This window comes from Aulonocara stuartgranti (assembly GCF_965226115.1).
Source record: "Aulonocara stuartgranti genome assembly, chromosome: 16".
Classification (NCBI taxonomy): Eukaryota; Metazoa; Chordata; class Actinopteri; order Cichliformes; family Cichlidae; genus Aulonocara; species Aulonocara stuartgranti.
The window spans coordinates 24,512,007-24,534,154 of NC_138952.1; the positions used below are offsets into that span (position 1 = coordinate 24,512,007).

General features: G+C 41.9%; 1 protein-coding gene and 1 long non-coding RNA gene across 3 annotated transcripts; both read right to left on the reverse strand.

Annotated features, from left to right (window-relative positions):
• Window positions 1–906: 906 nt before the first annotated feature.
• Window positions 907–5,106, reverse strand: rpl8 (ribosomal protein L8). The gene is made up of 6 exons (XM_082508213.1): window positions 5,012–5,106; window positions 3,988–4,131; window positions 3,759–3,900; window positions 1,968–2,186; window positions 1,760–1,875; window positions 907–1,103 (listed from the first exon to the last, which is right to left on the reverse strand). Exons 2-6 carry the CDS (start codon window positions 4,123–4,125, stop codon window positions 945–947), a joined length of 774 nt encoding a protein of 257 aa, XP_082364339.1. The 5' UTR covers window positions 4,126–4,131; window positions 5,012–5,106; the 3' UTR covers window positions 907–944.
• Window positions 5,107–6,686: 1,580 nt separating this feature from the next.
• LOC309690833 lies at window positions 6,687–21,482 on the reverse strand. 2 transcript variants are annotated; one of them, XR_014271819.1, is made up of 4 exons: window positions 21,245–21,482; window positions 12,721–12,778; window positions 12,374–12,622; window positions 6,687–9,164 (listed from the first exon to the last, which is right to left on the reverse strand). It is a non-coding gene; the product is annotated as an uncharacterized lncRNA (long non-coding RNA). The 2 variants fall into 2 exon arrangements; XR_014271820.1 differs by lacking the exon at window positions 6,687–9,164 and adding an exon at window positions 9,174–9,603 and having other exon boundaries at window positions 21,245–21,481.
• Between the last annotated feature and the right edge of the window lie 666 nt (window positions 21,483–22,148).

Here is a 22,148-nt window from a genome sequence, read left to right on the forward strand (position 1 = left end):
CTTACATAGCGGCCACAAGAGCAAAATAATTAAGTCTCTTTAACAAACTCTTGCCAATCACGTGGCTGTTTCGCCTCCATCAAGTCTCCAGTCTGTTTTCCACGTACCCTTCACTATTACTGATTTCTGGGTCACACTCAGAAGGCTGAGAGCAGGGATGAATTACTAAGGTCAGGCTATTTTATTGCTTATATACTTCAATGCATTGAAAGTTCAATCACCTGCCCAATAAGATGCCCTCTAGTGTTTAGAAGTGGTCACTACACTAAAGCAGCTAAAATTGATTTTGTTTTCCAAAAAACCCCAAAGAACTTTTGAAATCTTTCAGATAAGGGAAACACTCCGACCCTCGCTCCTCAAAGAAGACCATAACCTAAAAACAAAGATTAAGACAAAGGGATTTGGTATAACAAGTTATTCCTGTCACCAAACAGTAAAATAATAACTGGTGACCTCAGTGTGATTTGTTTTCCCCCAGTAAATCTGACTAAATCTTTAAAACCTGATGCAAATTCTAACTTGTATACAAATTGTTTCAAATTAAAAACTAATTAGCCTTAACAGGGTTAAAAAACATCTGTTGAGTATTTTTTTAAATTGTGTTAAAGCTTTGCTGGTGTGACAGCTGAAACACCTGCTCCTGATTATCACAACTCAGGAAGACCCCCCCCCCCACTATATTCCTTTTTTTTTAAACTCCCCAAAGTTTGTGCATGTTGAAAGCTTGTTGAGCAAAGTCAACACTGTCAAATTTAACTTCAGATTATAATATCACAGCTTCACCTTTAAAATTCTGCAACTACTCAGTTTCACACAAGGAAAACCTGCTCATCTAACCACCTCACTGAAATGGGGTTCATTGTTTTGTATGTGGTGTGGACTCCGGAATGACTTCAGCCAATCAAATGTTTTGGAACAGGTTTTTATTATCAACACGGTCAGATTTAGTTCTCCTTCTCCTGGACGGTCTTTGTTCCGCGCAGTCTGCCTGTACGACGGGCAGCAATAAGACCGACCTTGCGACCAGCAGGTGCATCCCTCCTGATTGTTGAGGGTTTGCCGATGTGCTGATGGTTACCACCACCGAAGGGATGCTCAACAGGCTGCAGGAGGACAGGAGAGGGGGGGGAGAAGCATCTTTAGTATGAGGACTTTCAAAAGGGAATCCATCCTCTACTCTTTTCTTCCTCACTGACTAATTTAACAGCAAGCACACAACCAGGTATTGTGATAAACATCCTTTCACCAGCCTCTTAGCTCTGAGAATCAGAACCAACAGGCCTTTATTTCATATGTTCAATAAAGATTGTTTTCTTTGTGACCAGAAAGGCTCAAACATGGACTTTCTTCATGTGGTTGGTGCTCTGACAACACAGGCAGCACCATCTAAAACCTCAAAGCAGGTTGTTCCTCTAAACGTTTTGAGATTCGCCCGCCCACAGACTCATTGCAGTGTGTGTGAGTTCTGCAGACTCTTCTGGAAACCCATTAGGGTAACTGTAATACCGAGTGATTAGCTATTATCTTCACCACCTCTGAGAATAGGCAATCATCTGCATCAGTGCTGAGACTTTTTATGGGGCTCCATAGTAAACTTTTCTAAAGATTCAATGCCCAAAATAACACAATCTGATTATCTGCCTACATGACATGTCTTTCAGTTCAATGCATAAATACATGCATCTGTCTGCTGCTCTGCCTGCAGTCCTGTATGTGTTTCTAATCGCAGCACAGTGCCGGTACGCTCATGTTCACTTACGTTCATAGCCACACCACGGACACGTGGCCAGCAGTTCCTCTTGGCCTTGTACTTGTGGTAGGCACGACCGGCCTTCAGGATGGGCTTGTCAATACGTCCACCTCCAGCAACGACACCTTCACCACAGAAGGAGGGCAGACACGTTTAAACGCTTTCCTCAGTCCAAAGACTAGATCAAATGCGCGGCTGTTTCGTTACGCTTTCTTACCAACGACGGCTCTGTTGGCAGAGGCAATGACCTTCTTGGCGCCTGAGGGCAGCTTGACTCTGGACTTCTTGGTCTCGGGGTTGTGGGAGATGACTGTGGCGTAGTTTCCTGAAGCACGGGCCAGCTTGCCTCTGTCACCGGGCTTCTCCTCAAGGCAGCAGATGATGGTTCCCTCAGGCATTGTGCCAACGGGCAAAACATTACCAATGTTCAGCTGAGCTGTGGGACAAGGGATGAGAGGACAAGCTTCAAACTTCCATCTGACAATCTGAAAACAGTGTCACCTAAGCAACAGCTCTGTTCGCGTTTCATTGGAGGCTGACTGAAGACAGGTAATCAAAAAATGTAACAGAAACACGAGGCAGCAGATAAGCAGGTGCTGCACAGCACAAAAGCAAATAATCGCCCTCTGATTACACCCTAGGATTCTTCTGCTATTTTCACGGATGCTCATCTTTGCTTAATGAGCTAAATAAGACAATAGTTCAATTAGAACCAACACTGAGACTGAAAATTATTATTAAAACATCTTGTGGTTCATTCAGATAACTTTATCCATCTTCTCCATCAAGGACCACCAATGGAACAGATTTATTTTTAGACCAGAAAATATTTAACCATGCCGATGAAAGCTCAAACATTACACACTTCATGGTTAAAATTGCTGTTATCATGTTTGTCATTTAACAACCACAACTTAAAAGTCTCAGGGGAAAACAGAGATCCCCCTGAAGTGGGCAGTGTGGCTGAGGACAGCTGAAGTCCTGACCTATATATCAGAATAGAGCTGCTGGTTCCAACCCCATAACAAGTACAGGAGGGCAACTGTCGCCATCTTCTACTACCAAACACATGGTACTGGGTGCTTCTTCTGTCCCCACAAAGCACAAGTGTGGACCACAGCCCCAAAACTACAGATACCAAGTTTAAAAAAAAAGTGTGTAAATGCCTTCAAACTGTTGAGTTTCTGTCAGCAGATATTAAAATAAAAAACATCACGGCAGTCCCAAACAGCTGACTCTCTGCACAACAGCACCATTATCAATGAAGGAAATGCTGATTTTTATTCATGTAGAAGGAAATACAAATAAAAGTAATCAAGTAGTGTAATTACACTTTGACTAAAGCTAAAAAACAACTTTAACAGCTACATCCTGCAAGGACTTTAAGACTTATGAGTGAAAACACAGAGAGTGAAGTTGAGATCTCAAGTGTGTCCAGCACTAACCCAAACTATGAAAGAGCAGAAAACATTCAGGCAGCTTCTTGTCGAGTTGCTCTGTATGTTGCATATTCTATCAGCTCCTATATCATATATGATCATTACTCCTGTGACTAACTTTATGACAGGAAAACATTAAATCATATCATTACATGGCTCCCTGGAACTACTGCCACCTCTGAAGCCACTCAATCTTAACAGGAACTTTAAAAGAGAGTCTGAGTGAGACAGAGGTCCAAAATTCCTTCTCAAGCTTGATTTAGACTTCTGTGGGAAATCTATGTCATAACTTGCACAGTAACCGGAAACTACTTTCATCCGTACACCTCAACCTTCCACGCCATTCAAGTCATCTTTTTATGTGTCGACCTGATGTTTAGTTACATTTCTCAGGAGATGGATGCCAGATTATGTAGCAGGTTGTGGCGTAAGGTTAAAATGGGGATCCAGCTATGGTGTAAGATCGGACGCAGAAATATAATTCATGCATTAGCGTCACGTTGTGGAAAGATCCATGGCAACAGATGAAAATCTAAGAGCAGCTCATACACCCTTGCTCAGCGTCTTACCCTTCTTGCCACAGTAGATGAACTGTCCGGTGTGGATGCCCTCGGCAGCAATGAAGAGCTCCGTCCTCTTCTTGAACCGGTATGGGTCACGGAAGGCCACTTTGGCCAGGGGGGCACCACGGCCAGGGTCGTGGATAATGTCCTGCAAGGGGAAACCAGCAGGAAAGACATTACAAATCCGTCCACCCTCACCACTGCCCAAAACAGCTCGGATTTATCATCAAATTACCTTCACAATCCCCTTGATGTAACCATGGCGTTCAGCGAAGTCAATGTGACGGAGTTTAGCAGCACCTTTCCTGTGCTTGACGTGGGCTTTAAACACAGAGCCCGCACCTTTTCTCTGTCCCCTGATTACACGTCCCATCGTGTACTGAAAAACAGAGCATTTAATGAAAAAAAAAAGTTACATTCTAGTGTCTTGTTTAATACAGGATAAAATTAAATCCAGCATCTCCATCAAACAGGTCAAAACAGAGAAACATGTGGCTACCCCTCTAAGCAGACCTGTGTAGTAATTACTAAAGCTAAACCTCATTGAATGGATCCAACCTTAACTTATGATACATAAAAACACTTTAAAGCAAACATTTAACCAGTAGCAAGTTAAAGAAAACGTTTCAAAGGCCTGAGTTTAAATGTGAGGATTTAATGAGTTCCACTGGTTTTTAAAAGCTTGAAACAGACACGTATCTGTCGGCTTGACATATGAAATGCTAACAGGGCTGCTACTAATGTAAAATCACATTAAGTTTTCCTTTATGGGAACTTTAACTTAAAGCTTATGTATGTTTGTCGGTATAGTGGCTGAAACACTGCACAAAGCGAGTTTGGCTTCTCATATGCAGTAATACATCTCTCATAATGCTAGCTGTCGTTAGCCCGCCAAGCTAGCCTCCGTTAAGTCAATTTGTTAAAGTAACGGTTCAGGTTTAACACAAATTTCCTTTATTCCAACACTTACACGAGTATATACAAATTTAATTATTAGCAGCTTGCCAAATTTGCTCATATGAAAGGCTGCCGGCCTTTTAGCTACCAGCACACCGCTGTAAGTGCGCCATGTCGCCCAACAGGGACACACAAGCACGAAAAAAAACTTAAAATCAAAAGTCTGTCGTTAAAATGCTCGTTAGGTCTTAGTCTTATACACTTGTTCCGTATTTAGAAATGTCTTTTTAAAGCGGATGGCCTAATTAAATCTGGATTTAGAACAGATTTTTAGGACAGGGATCAGAAAGTAGACATCCTACCTAAACTCCGTTGACGGAAAGAGGAAGTGCAAAGGAAAAAGCCAAGGTTTTCTTCCGGAGAAATCACCGCGGGGGCCGACGGGAAATGTAGGCTTCGTCCTCGTTTTCTTAGTTTAACTCGGAAGTAAGCAGCGATTGTCGCAAATAGAAGAATCGCAGCACTGAGGTATTAAAACTCTATATGTGTTAAATGATGGGAGCACAATCTTAGCATAAATACAGAATAAATAAACCTAAACGCTACCTTTAAGCAATTTGGATTACAAACATTTTCACACATTGAATGATAGAAGATAGAAAAATAACAAAAAGAAACATTTTTGGGGGGCTATAAGGATGTTTATAGTAGCCTATAATGAGTTTCTTTCTAAATGTAGCTGAGCATTACACAAAAAAAGTATACAGGGATCTTTGAGTCTTTACTGAGGAGTATGATGACAGAAGAACAGCCCTCTTAAAAAAAAGAAAAAGAAAAAAAGAAAAAGAAAGACTGTGGGAATAAATGAACTCCAGGAGATGGCAGCAAAATAATGTCAGAGTGGTTTTTATGCTCAACCATGAAATAATTGCCTGAAATATTTTTGAAAATTAAAGCTTCTGACAATTTAAAAAACATATTAAATATGAATTTGCATATAAGCAAAGCTTGCTAAAGCAGAATCGTGACATTTGTGACATGTGAACTACTAAGCAGAATTTTTGGCCTGCGTTAAATGATGTTGGTAATTATGTTTTAGGGATATTATCAGTACTTTTAGTGTGAAATGTGCTTGCACTGTCATTCTAGTGATGTTTGGTAAAGTCATCCCAGTTCTAAAAGATCATGTGGCCCCTGAAGTAATGCCACTGGACTCTGGGATTCTGTTATTTTGTCCTCTAGCTTCACCATTGAAAGTCAGCAGGGTGGTATTAGTGCATTAGCGCATACCTCCGGACAGCTGAAATCGAGATGCACTAACTCTTAATGGGAAAATTAGCAGGAAGTGTAAATTTAGTGCAAAAGTCAAAATTCACCTCAAGTCCCCTGTGATTTTTCTCACCACAGAAGAAGATGTGAGAGCAACAGTTGGCTCCCCTTCTGAGATCCGAGTGTCCCGCTGGTGGAACCAATCCACTGTGATTAATGGGGGCATGCACACACCCACAGAGCTGACAGTGTCCATGATAAATAGGTGGTTCACTTATTGTGATGCTGCATTGTTTTATAAAGTCCCACAGGCTTAACATGAATAAATGCTGCACACATGCACACAGGTTTTACACGTTACTGTGTTTTTGTTTCTTCTGAGGACACAGGAGTCATCCTAATTAAGATCCTCCAAATGACCCTGCAGATGTTTGTTTAATACACTGCAGTCTCAGATCTTCATGTCTTTACCAGTCACATCCGTGTTTCATTGTTTCTGTTCACTGTTTAATGCATTGAAATAAAGCAGTCACTTTAAATTGTTGTAACAAAAGCGAGAAGCGAGTTCATACAAGCTCAGAAACAAAGCATTCCTTTCTGTATTATTGTGTTACCTGGATGCTAAAGTGAGAAAGATGATGAAAGAATATTTATCATCACTGGTAAGAAACTCCAGGCAGCACAGCAACACGGTGATTAGCACCGTCTCAAAGCAAGAACAGTTCAATTCAACCACCTGGCTGGAGCCACGCAACCCTGACAACAATAAGAAAAAGGTAAGAAAAATATCATTCAATCACACTTCTCATGGCTTCATCTACAGTAAGAGGGTTGCAAGGTTACCTTGCTTGAGGCTTCTGCTAATAAAATCTGTATCTATGTGTGTCACTAAAAGATAAAACCTATCCTTATTTTATTATATTTATATATACTAACAAATTCCCAAGCTATGTGTGGGAGGCAGGGAAAGTACATACATACATATGATCATTACAGTATGATGCTATGATACATTATATTGTGACACTCCAGTCTAACCTGACATTCGTCAACTGCTGAACTGAACTGTCAAATATAGATACACAAATATATACGATTGTGGTATTTGTACAAAATACGCCATATAGATGTTGCCACTCACGGTAACTGTTTGTGCAAGAATGGTTCACCAATCATAAGGATACATACACCAAGGTTTTTACTTGATGTGTCTTAATCAGAATCAGAATTTGACTTATCCCTAAGTTTGTACACAAATGAGGAATTTGTCCTGATGTCATTGTGCAAAAACCTGTGATACAGAAATGAAATATATCATATAATATAGGCATTGGTACAAAAACATTGATGTAATAACAAATGATGAAAATCTATGCTTAGTACTTATAGATGCTAGAATAGAAATTAAGAAAATATAAAAAATCTTTAAAAAAAAAAATAAAAAGACAGAGGGAAAAATTCTAACTGTTGGTAGAAAATGATGTTCCCTGACCGGGAATCGAACCCGGGCCGCGGCGGTGAGAGCGCCGAATCCTAACCACTAGACCACCAGGGACCTGCGACAAATTCCGCAACCTCTACAATCAGAATTTAATACACCTGACCGCCAGATGGCGTTGTTGAGCTTGGTGGCAATCCAAACGCAGAAGTTTTTCCATGAACTTTAAAACTGTCAAAATATTCATCGTTTGATCCGCAGCAGTGGAGGAACAGCGGTGAACACCAGAACTGCCTGTTCAGCATTCAGCAGCACACAGGATCAACACCACAGAGACAAAAGAATTAAGCTAAAGAGTGAGTGCGGACTCGTAATCATCTGGTGGACGCAGATGTCTGAGCTTTATGAGGTGGTAATGTTGTGTTTAAACCTTTTTACTTCTCTACTCTAAATGCTACAGATTTAAAGGCTGCTACATTTTTTAGGTGGAAAGAGTGGAAGTAGAAAGAAGCCCTGCCCATTAAATATAAGAAAGAACCTGTGGTTTTGCATTTAAAACCCAACTTTTCACATACCTGCTGATCTTCACTGCTCCTCATTGGTATCTAATTAATACACTCTACATTATACTCTCATCTGCCACTTTATTGGGTACACCCTTTCAACTGCTTGTTTTTTTGACTATCTAACTAGCCAATCACACGGCAGCAGCTCACGTGGTCAAGACTACCTGCTGAAGTTCAAGCCGAGCATCAACAGGCGAAAAACTATGATTTAAGTGACTTTGAATTTGGTTGTTGGTGTCAGACGGGCTGGTATGAATATTTCAGAAAATGCTGATCTACTGGGTTTTTCGTCACAACTATCTATGGGGTTAGAGACAATGGTATGACAAAGAGAAAATATCCAGAGGTCAGCGGTCAGAGGAGAATGGCCAGACTGCATTGACCTGTTAGGAATGTAACAGTAGCTAAGATAACGACTCATTGCAACCAAGGTATGCAGAAGTCAAACCTTGAAGCAGAAGACCACACTTGGTGCTTCTCTTATCAGCTAAGAACAGGCAACCGAGGCTACAATTCACGCAAGACCACAAACTGGACAAGAAAAGATTGTAAAAACGCTGCAAGTTTAATGTGCCTCGATTTCTGTAGTCACATTTGGATGGTATGGTCAGAGATTGGGATGAACAACATAAAAGTATGGATCTATTCTGCTCAGTAGGATGGTGTGGGGGATATTTTCTTGGCACACTTTGGGCCCTTCAGTAATAACTGATAATCATTTAAACCTCACAGCTTACCTGAGAATTGCTGCTGACCATTTCACCCCCTTTATGACCACAGTGTACCCATGTCAAAGCACAAATCAGCTCATACTTGTTTCCTGAACACGACGATAGCTTCACGGTACTCAAATGGCCTCCACAGTCACCACATCTCAATCCAGTCGAGCACCTCTGGGATGTGCTGGAACAGGAGATTGACATCAGGGAATCTCCCATAATGCTATGTGTGTGTGGACCCAAATCTCCAAGGGATGTTTCCAGCACCTTGCTGAGTCTATGCCATGAAGAAAGCAGCTAAGACAGTTCTGAAGGCAAAAGTAGGGAAAAGTAAGGTGTGCTTAATAAACTGTCCGTGACTGTAGTTGATCCTTGTAGCATGTTGTTTGCTAATGAAAATGAACTGCTTCCTCATAAAAAGCAAGGTTCAGGACATCCGAAACGGAGGGAGCGGCTGCGGGTACGAGGAGGAGGAGGTGACCTCTGACTTCTGACCTCCCAGTGGTGGAATAACCTTCGGCCTCTGTATGAAGGAAAATGCACACAGCTGCAGATGTGACAACAGAGCTCCATTCTGCTGTCCAACAACTAAACACTGCACTGCCTCGGCGTGCGTGTGTGTATATTAGCCTCTTCATCATTAATACAGTTAGCTTTGTCAGATCTGGGACAAAACAGAACAATAGAGCTAAAACCCCAATAACATACATAGACTCTTCTGTATATTCTACTGTTTGCTGTCCTGTTTCTCTCCAATTTAATCAGAAAATGTCCAGCAGTGGTTCTCCTCCTCCACTGCAGCTGCACAGTTATGCGTCCCTGTATACTGCTGCACACCAAGGAGGCTCCTATTGTCCTGTGGAGTTCATATCTGCTCACTCTGCGTATGGACGTTTGTGTGTATTTGTGCGTTGCTATACAATCAAACACATCCTCGGTCTCTCCCACAGTCTCCATGGGAACTACAGACAGGAAGTACAAATTTAAACTTTAATTAACTTTAAAACACACATGTGCATGCATACAAACACACACACATGGTTGTGATTCATATTTCAGGTCGGATGTCAGTGTTGCCACTGTTTCTTTGTAAATGCTCTGCAGTTTTGCAGAGGGTACTGAAATGTTTCTCAACCAGTAGATCAACAAATAATGAATAAAATATTAGAGGAATTTAGTGGAATCAGCTGCCCTTTAACTTAATAAAACTGGACGTGCACTACGACAGCGCAGACCTCTGCCAGTGTCAATATTCTGAATTTAATAATCCATTTCTCCCCCAAAAATAAACTAAACTGAACATTTTGGACTTCAAGGGTTAACATCAAATAACATATAACAATATTTCTTCTTAGAACTCTGTCACACATTGTTCTGTTTATGCTTGAGCTGTTGGTGGTCCCAATCACAGAAAAAACAGAAATCACAGCAGAAACATTGCCTGTATATAAAAGATGGAGGTAGTGACATTCACGTCACCCACTGGTTTGTGAAACTCTGTTCTGAAGCCTCGTGGTTATGATTTTGGAGCCAGAAGTGAGCATATTAAGATTTATGAACTAAGTTATAAACAAAACTGTGTATTTGAGGCCGATCACGTCACAGCGACGCAATGAAGGCTGTCCAAACTTGTAGACTCCTCCGAATGCAACTGACAAATATGTCCTCCTTTTCCCCGAATTTGAAGGATGTGCCGGGTGTGTCCTTCGTGGCCCACCATATCCCAGAATTCATAGCGCGGACCAGCCAATTCCAGTTTTCAACAATGGCGGCCGCTACTAAGTTTTTAATATTACTCTTATTACTCTTTCTGGGTCACAAAATAGACTTTTAACATATTTTCAGGCGAGAATGTAGCTGTGTAAACTTCAAATATCTGCTTGGTTTATCAAGACATCGGATATTTGCAAAAGTGCTCCGATGTTGTCGCAGATGTCTGTTATCCACCAGCTCGATAGCTAGCCGGGAGCTCGAGGGTCACTAGAGCCGGCGAGAGCGGCAAACTCTCGGCACATCATTTTCAGATCACCGCGGTCTTTCGCTACTCAGGTTAAACGTAATATATAAATCACTTAGATAATCTAAAAATGTTATTGTTGGGCTTTTTTCAGTGTTTTATTTGTTCGTGAGTAAATCGGTTTGGCTGAGATTAAAGTTATTAGATTAGATAAAATAAAACTTTATTAATCCCCCGGGTGGGTTCCTCCTTGGTTTTCACACAGCTGACTAAACTTCAAACAGAAAACTGATTAAACAGAAGTGTGAGATGGTCGAGAATTTACACCAGTGTCCTGTTATATTCTAGATAGCAAGGAGCAGACAGCTGAGTTTATTAAACTCCACCGAGACAGCGGTGACGCAAATCTGAAGGCTAGACCGTCCAATTTCACAGCCGTTTACTTTCGGCCTACCCGACCTTCTGAGGACCCGACCCACGTAGACCACGAAGGCCGGGTCCTCAGGAGGATGCAGCCAATAAATTTGAACACGACTGTAGTTCTCCAGAGACCTGCTAATGAATTCATCATTTGATTCAGGTGTGTTGACCCAGGGTGATATCTAAAACCTGCAGGACAACGGCCCTTGAGGCCTGGAGTTGCCCATCCCTGCTTTAGACTGACTTACTTTTGGACCCGGCCTCAAGTGGCCTTTAGAGGAACTGCAGTTTTTGGTACATAATTGAATTTCCCAGCCTGCAGGTTGCTGTTTGAATAGGGAAAAAAGCTTGTTTCCAATAGAGCAGAGTTGAGTTTGAAACCGCCCTGGAACATTTCCTGTTTGCTAGTAAATCTAGCTTTCTCGCTACTTTCCAGTTTCCTCTCTGCTTTCCTATCAAAGTAAAGGTCTAAATAAGGTTTTTCATATCTTTCTTCTTCATGGTGTCACATCAGGAGACATGCTGGTGGGTGGCGCGGTTGTCTGACATGGCTTTTAATGAGCGGCTGGTGTGAGTGAATTATAAAATAAATTCTGGCATCCATCCTTCTTCCAATAAAAATGGGTAGTTTCATCATTTCCCCTTGCTTCATCGTTCTAACCTCGTGAAACAGTTTCTGCTTTAATAAAGGTTTCCTTAAAAAAGTTCTTTTGATTCCCAGCTCTGACAGTCTGCACGGGGGTGGACAGGTTGCTGAACCCCAAATTTACCTGATGTAACATGACAATAGACAAAACAAAAGTATGAATGTTTGTGAGAACTGATAGATGAGCTTTCAGGCTAAGTGTAGCTAAATAAACTAAAGGTCCACTGAAGCTGCCTTTAATGAAGTGAAACTCACAGTTTGGGACAGAGTGAAGTTCGAGGAATTCAGATAGTGATGCTGTCAGCATTCCACTGTGTGTGGGAACTCGTGCGCCCCAATGTCAGCCCCCATATTAGTAAAACTGTGTCTCTCTCTGTCTCTCTCATTCGCACAGTCTCTGTCTTTTTCTGGGTCTCTCGCCCCTGGACAGAACAGCTGCTTTGCTCCAGAGGCATTGTGGGTCTGGGTTGCTGTGGCGATGCCTCCAGTTATGGCAGATGTTCTATTTCCTTATGTCAATATCGCTACTGGCAACACCAAAGAAAATAATAACACAGTGGCCACGAAGCTAAAAAACAACAACACAATTTCATTAGGACAAACAGAGGATGTGTGTGTGTGGTGTGTGCCTTCCTCTCTGCTTGCTGCAGCATTTATACACGCTGACTTCACAAAGCTGTTTCAGAGTTTACCATGTGACGGCACTGACCTGACAGGAAGTGACCTCACTGCAGCTCCCGTCTCCGATTGGATTGGATTAATACTGAGGCTGTCCTCTTACAGGACATCCCATTCCCCCCATCCTGTCTCACTTCCTGTTTGTTTTGAGGGGGTTTAGCCGAGAAGACAAACAGCGTGATGGAGATTGTGCAAAGTGGTTACTATGGAGACTCTGTTCGCTCTCTCTCTCTCTCTCTCTCTCTGAGTGCAGCTGTCAGCTGGTTGAGAAGACTTCCTCCTTGTTTGGGAGAGATGAATGAACACTGGAGATATTGTCAAGAAAACAATCAAGTAAACATAACATTCAAAGGATAATTCTTGTTTATTTCAATTTACCTTATTTCCCATTAATGTGCCTGTTAATCATGACTGTGAGTTTAGCCAACTTTGCACTCTGGAGACACAGGAAAACAAAGAGTCAGACAAAATGGCACAAAACTAGCACAAGCTCCCTGCAGCACTGCAACAAACGTGAATTTTTCCATGGATGGAGAAAAGCCTGCAGACAAGTCAAGATGCTGTGTGTCATACACACATAGCATGCCTCTCTCCTCACACGACACACCAAGCACAACCTCCCGGTTTGGGAGTCTATTTAAACTGCAGAATTTTCCATCCCTTCCTCTGACATGTCAGTGCTTTTCCTGTCCTGCATCCCCGTCTGCTGTTTCAGCCCCTCCACCAACCCAGCACCCACCCATGGACCTCAAACTGTAACTAAATTGTGCTGCTGTGATATAATATTCTGGACAGGAGTCTTCTAAATGAAATCATTTTAAACACTTGTCTTTTGGACTGAAATGAGGGGTAAATAGAAACCTGCATATTCATCCGCAGACAATAAAGTGGAAAGAGCCACATGAGCTGTAATTAGAGATGATTATGACCAGTTATAGCTTCACTTTGAGAGATCCGTGTTTTTTAGTGTCAGAGCAGCAGGCCAGCAAATCCCCAGGGTAGGTGAACTAGAAAATAGTGTTCTACAAGTATATAATTATATTAGGGTGTATTATAGAAAAACTATAGGGGAGAGTGAGGTAAGATGAGCCAGTGGGTAAGTTGAACCACCCCTTGTATCTAGGTAACTGTGTACATGTTTTGTCATGTGACCATAAATCCAGGAAGCACTCATCATTTCCATCCTGCTATATTAAAGAGGAGCACATTGGAGAAGGGGTAAGTCTGTATTACACAAAAAAATGTTTTTTGCTTGTCAAAGTAAAATTTCTGCATATCAGGTAAATTGACTGTAATATTAAAACAAATGTATCTGTGTCTAAGATGATATATTATACATGTTGGTGGGTTTCTAAAATATAATATCATCTGAAGAAGTTTTCTAAAGATTAGCCTAAATTGCTAAGCTAGCCCGTTTTTTCAAAATGGTGGCTATGGGGCAAAGTGAGCCAAAGGCTATGGGGTAAATTGATCCAATGGTTCAACCTACCCCACCATAAGGCACTGAAATTTATTTAAGGCTCTGACTTATTAAATAGTATTTTAGTTCAGTATACTGAACCCTTTTGTTGTATTTGTCATATGTTAACTATTATAGAAAAGATATCATGCCAAGGACCTACAGACGGAAGACCAGCTGGGGCTCAACACCCCTGGAGGAGATTGAAAGGGCAGCGAGTGAAGTCAAGGGAGGAAAGTCCATAAGATCAGTGGCTAAAGAAAGACAAATTGACAGGTCAACACTCAGGAGATATATTAAAAAGAGGGACACATAGGAGGTCAAATCGGTTGGCTATAGTGGAACAGCTTCAGCAAAGAGAGTCTTCTCTGAGGAGGTGGAGAAGGAGCTAGCAGAGCATATCAAGAAGCTTGCAGAGCAGTTCCAGATTTTTACCAGACCCTGTACATGCATGTGGTTCACGAAGTGACCCCAACCATGCTCGATATGTGTCTCCCACTGATATTATACCCTTACCCAAAAGTCAGCAGCCCAGGAAACAAACAAATCGAAAGCGTGTGAAGACACGAATCCTGACTGATACACCTGAAAAGCAGGCAATTGAGAGAGAGAGCCCATGAAGAAAGGACAAATAAACTGAAAGGCAAAAAAGAAATAATCCACAAAAAGCAAGGAATGTGGAAGAGGAAACAAACCCAGACAAAAATTGCAGTGGAAAGCAGCTCTGAGGAGAGTGATGTTCCCATCCCATTTGAAGACACTTCTGAGTACACTTCTGACACGCTGAGTTCCAGCGATGAAAGAAGTGAACCAGATGTCTCAGACCTGGTAGTTGGTGACTTTGTCATCGTAAGATTTGCATCCAAATCCAGGAGCCACCATTACATTGGCCTGGTTGACAGCTTTGCAGACAACGAAGTGAGTGCCAGATTTCTCAGAAGAATCCGAGGGATCACTAGCAGTAAGAAACCCACGTTTGTGTTCAAGGAAAATGATGAGGCATCTTTCCCACGCAAGGATGTGCTGAAGAAGCTACCTCAACCTCAACAGGCTGGAGGAACTGCAAGGAGGGAGCAACAGTTCATATTCCCCTGCAATCTTGATCATTGGAATATTGAATAGTTCTTTTGAATAAATGGTTTTGAACTGGTGGTTTGTTTAGAAACCACCAGTTTCCAGGTTTGTTCTCACAGGTTTACAACTGTTAAAATGTTTTTTTTCACAATATGATCAGTTTTACATTTTAAAAACTACATGGTCAGTTTGCCCCAAGATGGCTCAGTTTACCCACTGACTAGGTTCAATTTACCCCTAATCTGGGGCAAGTTGAGCCAAAGGAGCATTTTTTTTTAATAGGTCATTATTTTGGGCAGCGTCATCAGACATAGATTCTGATCATTACATTTGAAAGGAGACATCCTGAAATAAAGGAATATGTTATCATTCTATTTCTGTGTCATTTTTTCTCACATCCAGGGCAACATGAGTAAAAAGTGGCTCATCTTACCTCACTCTCCCCTACACTCACCAACCACTTTGTTGAATACACCTGTTTATCTCCTTGTTAGGGCAAATATCTAAGCAGCCAATCGCAGGACAGCAACTCAGTCCATTTAATCATGTACACATGATCAAGATGCTTCTCTCACACTTTGGCCTCTTACTACCTGTGCATTTGTTTTTATTTCCACAGCCTGAGTATTGTAGTTGCCCATGTCCTGTATGATCACAGTGTATCCATCTTGAACTCACAAAGCTCAAATCATCTAAAATTGGTTTCTTGATGTGAAAATTGTGCTCAAATAAGAGAATTCCATCAAGGATGTGCAGCTAACAAATCTGCAGCAACTGTGTGATGGACCAAAATCTTTAAGGAGTGTTTCCAGCACCTAGTTTAATGCAAGCCATGAAAACTTAAAACAATTTTGAAGTCAAAGGGGGATTCAACCCACTACTAGCAAGGAGTGAAGTATAAATACGGATTAAACAGGGTTGAAGCTCATTGATGACCGTCCACATGGACTCCGGTTTTTTGTCTCCGACCTGCCTCCTCTAGGCTGCTTCCCAGTCAGGTCCATTTAGTTTAAAGCAACATAAGCCCCGTGTTGAATGTTGAGTGTATACCAATCACATTGACGAATACTGATTCAGCACTCAACTTAAACCTGCCTCTTGTTTAATGTCTTGACACTGATTGATTATTTTTTTCTTCCTGTATGATAGGGGTTACATTTTTAAATTGTCACTCCACAGTTTGACATCTTGTATAATCTGCTGATTTACAAAAAAAAAAACAACCCACATAGGACAAGATGTTAATTAACTGCCACGCTACGCAGCGTGCAGATTACAGTGTCAGTATGTAGAGTGGGGACGGGAACACGGTGCATTAAATTAACCTTCACTTTGACAAATTAGAGGGTCTCGTCACTGACTGGGACCCTCTTCTATTCCTTCAACCTACAGCTTTCTTGGGGTGGAAAATGATTATGTCAGCGTTAAAGGTATTAAAGACACTGCAGTGGGATGTTTTCACTGCAAAAACACTCTCACGTTAGCAGCTGTGTCGTCTCCCACAGACAGGTTTCCAACTGTTGATTCATTAACACGCTCCGCTGGAGATGGAGCGCTCTCTCTCTCTCCTGATGCGAAGCGTTGTGTTGGAGAACTGTTTGTCCTCTACGCTGTGGTCGTCGCGTACTGTCACACAGAGATGCGCACAGCTGTACTTCATCAGGAGGAAGTGCCACGAGGCTTCTGGCCACATCACACAGCTCATCTTAGACCGTTTTTGCTTTGGCTATTTTTTTGCTTTTTAAGAGTCTAACTACTCTCCATATTTCCAAATCCACCACAGTGAGTTAGTAAATGAGTAAATGACCTGCGGCACGATACCGCTGTTGGCAGGGCAACATACAGTTTTTGTGCTTTTGATTTGAAGGTTTGGAGCTCAACAGCAAAACGTAGAGACTTATGTTTTTTTAATTTTAACCATCTATCTGTTCATGTTCCTGGCAGCCATCATGACTGCATGTTTAATAGCTTCATGTATCACTTAACCTGTCAAGCACACGCATTCCTCCTGCCATGCTTTGCTAGTACAATTAGATTCATTGTCCAGCACACAATTGATCATTTGTTTATTTACTGAACAGAGGCTGAACAGCAGGTTGGTTACTTTTAAGACTTTTACATTAGAGACAGAATCAGTCTGGTTATATCGTTTTTTTTCTGGTAGGTTTCAACTACTTCAAGGACTTGTAACCCTTAACTGAACACAAACTTCGGGTAATTCTGTGTCATGAAGCAATTCAAAAGTAAAACTATCAAAGGGAAACATCAGGGCCCTATTTCAGGAAGCCGGTTTAGTGGAAAAACTGAGTAAGTATACCCTGAGTTAACGAAAACTCTGGGTTTTCAGTTTCACAAAGCGAGTTCAGATGAAGCCTCAGTGAGTCACTATGACGACACACTCCGTGAAGCTAACCTGCCCCCTAGCAGGTTTACTACAACTAACCCTGACTGTCTCCGCCCCTTTGTCGGAAACCTGACAGTAGGAAGTGTCGGACATGGCGTGTCCCTTCCTTGAAGAGCCAGTAGATCGTGAAGCCCAAATTCTCCGCAGAGCTCTCCGCCGGGAGAGAGTGATCAGAGCGCGTTTGGACATTTTATCATTTCCTGATGATTTTCTGTGTGAACGTTACCGTTTCTCAGCACAATCTATAATTTATTTGGATAACATCCTCAGGCCATATATTACGCATGTGACACATCGCGGACATGCTCTCAGTTCTGTACATATTATTTGTATTGCACTTCGGTTTTTTGCAAACGGGAGCTTTCTGTATAATATTGGTGACGCTGAGCACGTTTCCAAGGCTACCGTCTGTCGGGCAGTCAGGAATGTTACAGTTGCACTGAAACGTCTCCTGTACTCGTTTGTGGTGTTCCCCGGTCATAGACCCACAAGATTTATCAAAGAGGGATGCCACAAAGTTGTAGGTAGCAGGATGAACAAAACTTAATGTATGATGTGGTGATACTTGAACTACTACTTAAATTGCACATTTATTTTCAGGGTTCCCAGGCGTGATTGGCTGTATAGATGGCACTCACATTCCAATCATTGCTCCTTCAGTAAATGAAGGAGACTATGTGAACAGGAAGTCTTTCCACAGCATTAATGTGCAGGTACATAGTTCCCTGTAGCATTTCAAACTAACAAATTATTTCATTATAGTAATGGATGCTAATTTGTGTTCTCTGCACTGTGAAGATCATATGTGATGCTGCCAACATTATCACAAATGTGGAAGCCAAGTGGCCAGGCTCTGTCCATGACTCACAAATATTCCGTGAATGTACACTGAGCACAAAATTTGGACATGGTGAGTTGAAAATACTTTAAAATATATAAAGACCAATTGCTTCAGGGACATTTGAACTGAAGTGTATCCTTCTGTCTTAGGAGAGTTCACTGGCTACTTGCTTGGTGATAGGGGGTATCCATGTTTACCCTATTTGCTTACCCCTTACCCTGACCCTGAACCGGGCCCACAGCAGCGATATAATCTGGCTAATTGCAGGACAAGAGCCAGAATTGAAATGACTATCGGAATGCTTAAGGCCCGGTTCCAGTGCCTGCAAAGACTCAGGGTCACCCCAGAAAGGGCATGTGACATTATTGTGGCATGTGTGATTCTTCACAACATTGCCACAATTAGAGGAGAACACTGTCCTTCTGAACCAAACATCAGCAGTGATCCAAACCATGAACATCCTGACCCTCCCACGGACATACAAGATGGAAGCGCAGTCAGAGACACCATATGTCACAATCATTTCTTTTGACCCATCACCTCAACATGTTGAAAGACGAATAAACAGATTTTCTGTTCAACTGGCTTTATTGGTCGCCTGTATTTCCTGTACACAAAGTATTAAAAGATGTAAACCTCATAAAGTGTCTCTGTTGCTTCCTCCTCTGTAACAGCTGTCAATGTTTCTTCATTATTTTCCTGTAGTAAAGAAATAAACAACATTGCTGTTCTACTGTAAACTCATATAATCTGTGGAGTATTACTCACAACTGCATGTTGGTCTGGCTCAACAGGAGGCTGCACCAGATGCAGTACACCACCACCATCAACTGATAGAATATGAGGTTTACACAGGTCACTTATAACTTACAAGGGACCAAATGGCAATTAACAAACATATAGCACTCAGCTTACACTTCATTGTCATTATGCTCTCAAAGACAACCAAGACTGAGGGAAGGCAAAATCAGTAGGAAAATAACTTCACTACAAACAAATTCATTATGGTGAAGAGTTTATCAAATGAATGAGCAGCACTGCAAAGGTGACTGTGAAGAAAGGATGTATGCACATCATGTATTATTTTGAATTTACCCCTTATGTAGGCACTTGTGTCTTGCGGGGTTATTGACTCAGAGGATGTCCCCACAGAGATGCCTTCAGCCACAGGGCGCCCACTGTTTTGGCTGAGGGCCAACTGCTCAGCCTCTGTGAGTGGTGGTGGTGGAGGACCCCCACCTGTTTTTCGGGCCTCCGCTTTTTTTCTGTTGGCTATAACGGGGTCACATTTGAGCATACAGAGCAAGTGCTTACAGAAAGAAAATTAATGTAGCCTCTAACTGCAATTGATTTACATCGGACAAACAGACCAAGCACTATGGCTCATAATACAATTACACCTTACCTGTTTGGACTATATTTTTATATTTCATTTTTACTTGCTGCCAGGCGCGTTTGGGGCCTGTTGGGTTGCACCTGCGCTCACATCACATCACAACATAAAATGTATAAAATAACAAATAAAATAACATATGATAAAATAACGTGTTAAATGGGTGGAAATCCCTAGATCAATGTTTATATTAACACTCACGCATTGACTCTGTCGGCTATGTTTTGCCATGCATGCTCCCTTTCTTTTGCAGCTGAGGCTGTGTTACCTTTTTTTCTGCAAAATTTGCATGTTATCGGCATATGCTGCCATCAGAATTTCGGCCTCAAGCGCTGTAAAATACATTGACTGCGCCTTCTTTCCCTCCGTCTCCATGGTGACTCGCTTACTCTGTGCTCCTCTTATCAGGGCTTTATGTATCCTCTAGGGGTGCAACGATACACAAAATTCACGGTTCGGTTCGATACTTTGGTGTCACGGTTCGATATTTTTTCGATACAAAAAAAATGTTCATGCCTTTTTAATTTGTCATTTATTAAAATTATAAATATATATTTTAACTCAAAAGTACAGTTTTTAAATTTAACCCTAACCCTTGTGCGCGTTTTTTATTTTGACAGTGGACCACTTATGTGCAGCCCTGGTTATTTAGCTCGTCATATTGCAGCCACAGAAATTCTTTTGTCCATGAAACCATGAAGCTGCACTTTCTTTTTGCCTTATACTCTGATTTGTCATAACTTCTCCGTTTTGTGGTAAGCTTTTCTTTGGCTGTCACTTCTTCACCCTGACCTGTCTTATTTGGCTCAGCAGAACTGAAATATATATCCTCCTGCTTTTACACACGCACTCACATAAGCTCAGCGATTCTCTGCGCGATCAACCTCTCACATGTTTAAGCTTGCTGTGGGAGATTTCACTTGTCATGTTTGCACAGTAAGCTAACGATTAATAAGACGATGTCAGAGGAATTGGTGCACAAATTTTCATCACTCACAGATCAGTGCTGTCGCTCTCTATACACAGTTGCACATTGCAAAGTGAAAGCAAAAAAACAAGCGCAAATTCAAACGCGATTTCAATATGTCACATATTGACAGTGGCTCACCGATGCCAATGACATAATTACCCAGCTACATTTCTGAAAGAATGCAAAAGCATTGACATATATTTTTCTTCCTACAATAGCCCGACGGGCAGGGAAGAGATAGATTTTGGTAGCCCGACTGAAAAAAATCGCTAGCTCCAGGACGTCGGGCTAGCGATATTGCGAGCCCTGTATCTGATTGAGGAATCACTCATCTTTGGAAAAGAGAGTTTATTACAGAGAAATGTCTCTTTCCAAAATAAAAGCTATACTATCCGCTTCTTCTGGGCTATATTCTCAGCAGCATAAGGAGAATCATGTGCTAACAGCTGTCTAAATGACTCGGCTAAAGTTAGTAGCATGCTTGTTGTTTTTGTCTTTGCACTAGGATGATGTCGGCGTAAATGTGCAGTCATATTCGTTGTGTTCCCACTAGTGATTTCAGGTTAATCTCGTTGAAATGACCTTAACGCCACAACACGGCAAATCTCCGTTAACGAGCTACCCGATCGCCCCGTGCATGGGGCTAGACGGCCAACACGTTAACGAGCTAACTGCGCTAACACACTAGCTCCCACCCATGTAATTGAGCATTGCACGGCACATCCAACATACTGTTTTACTTTAGTCCATGACTCGCTTACCTTCAGGGTCATACGTCACATGAAAACCAAAATAATTCCAAACGCCAGATCTGGAGAGCTTAACTTCTGTCTTGCTAGCTTGCCCTGCGCTCTTCCTTCTGACTATGCTGTCTGTGTTGAGCACTCAGTGGATCTGCGCTCGACAGTGCAGCCTAGGCGGAGTAGTCGAACGCAGATTCACTGAGCGCTCAACACAGACAGCATCGTCAGAAGGAAAGTTGATAAAATAAATTACAAATGTTGTATTGTTCATACATATGCGTACCGAACCGAAAGCACTGTATCGATATTGTTGCACCCCTAGTATCCTCGTCCGTGCGCTTCACTTGGGGTTAGAGCAACTCCGCGTTGATTGAACTACTTGTTATCAGCCTTTCTGAAACCGAATATTCCGAGTTGGACAGTTCGGGGTTACTCAACCCTGAGTATCGTTTTTCACTCTGAGTTTTCTAAACCGGCTTCCTGAAATAGGGCCCTGGGGCTGAAAAAATCTACTTAAACCTGAAGATAACAAAAACAAAACAAAAGCAAACAAAAAAACCCCAAAACCTGCAGTTACTTTATTGGCCACTAGAGGCTGGCTCCCAAACCAAAAGGCAGTCAGTCACCTAAGACTCCTGTGTTAAAATGCTCCACATTACAGCATTACAAAGGGATAAAAACTGTTTTTATATCCATATACTGGCGTTAGGGGCGTGGGCACTTTGATTGACAGGTGTGTCACTCAACTTCTGTGGTGTTTGGTGCCTTTGGGAGCATTTTTAATACAAATATGGTAAATGGCCTGTATTTGTATAGCGCTTTACTTAGTCTCAATGGACCCCAAAGCGCTTTACACTACATTCAGTCACCCACCCATTCACACACTGGTGATGGCAAGCTACATTGTAGCCACAGCTGCCCT

Bases quoted from the DNA above. Each gene is read 5' to 3' on its own strand.
- rpl8 (XM_082508213.1), bottom strand. From the start codon at position 4,125: ATGGGACGTGTAATCAGGGGACAGAGAAAAGGTGCGGGCTCTGTGTTT. The intron at 3,901-3,987 runs GTAATTTGATGA...TTCCCCTTGCAG, and splicing joins ACATCAAGGGGATTGTGAAG to GACATTATCCACGACCCTGG. The intron at 2,187-3,758 runs GTAAGACGCTGA...CTTGTCCCACAG, and splicing joins CATCTACTGTGGCAAGAAGG to CTCAGCTGAACATTGGTAAT.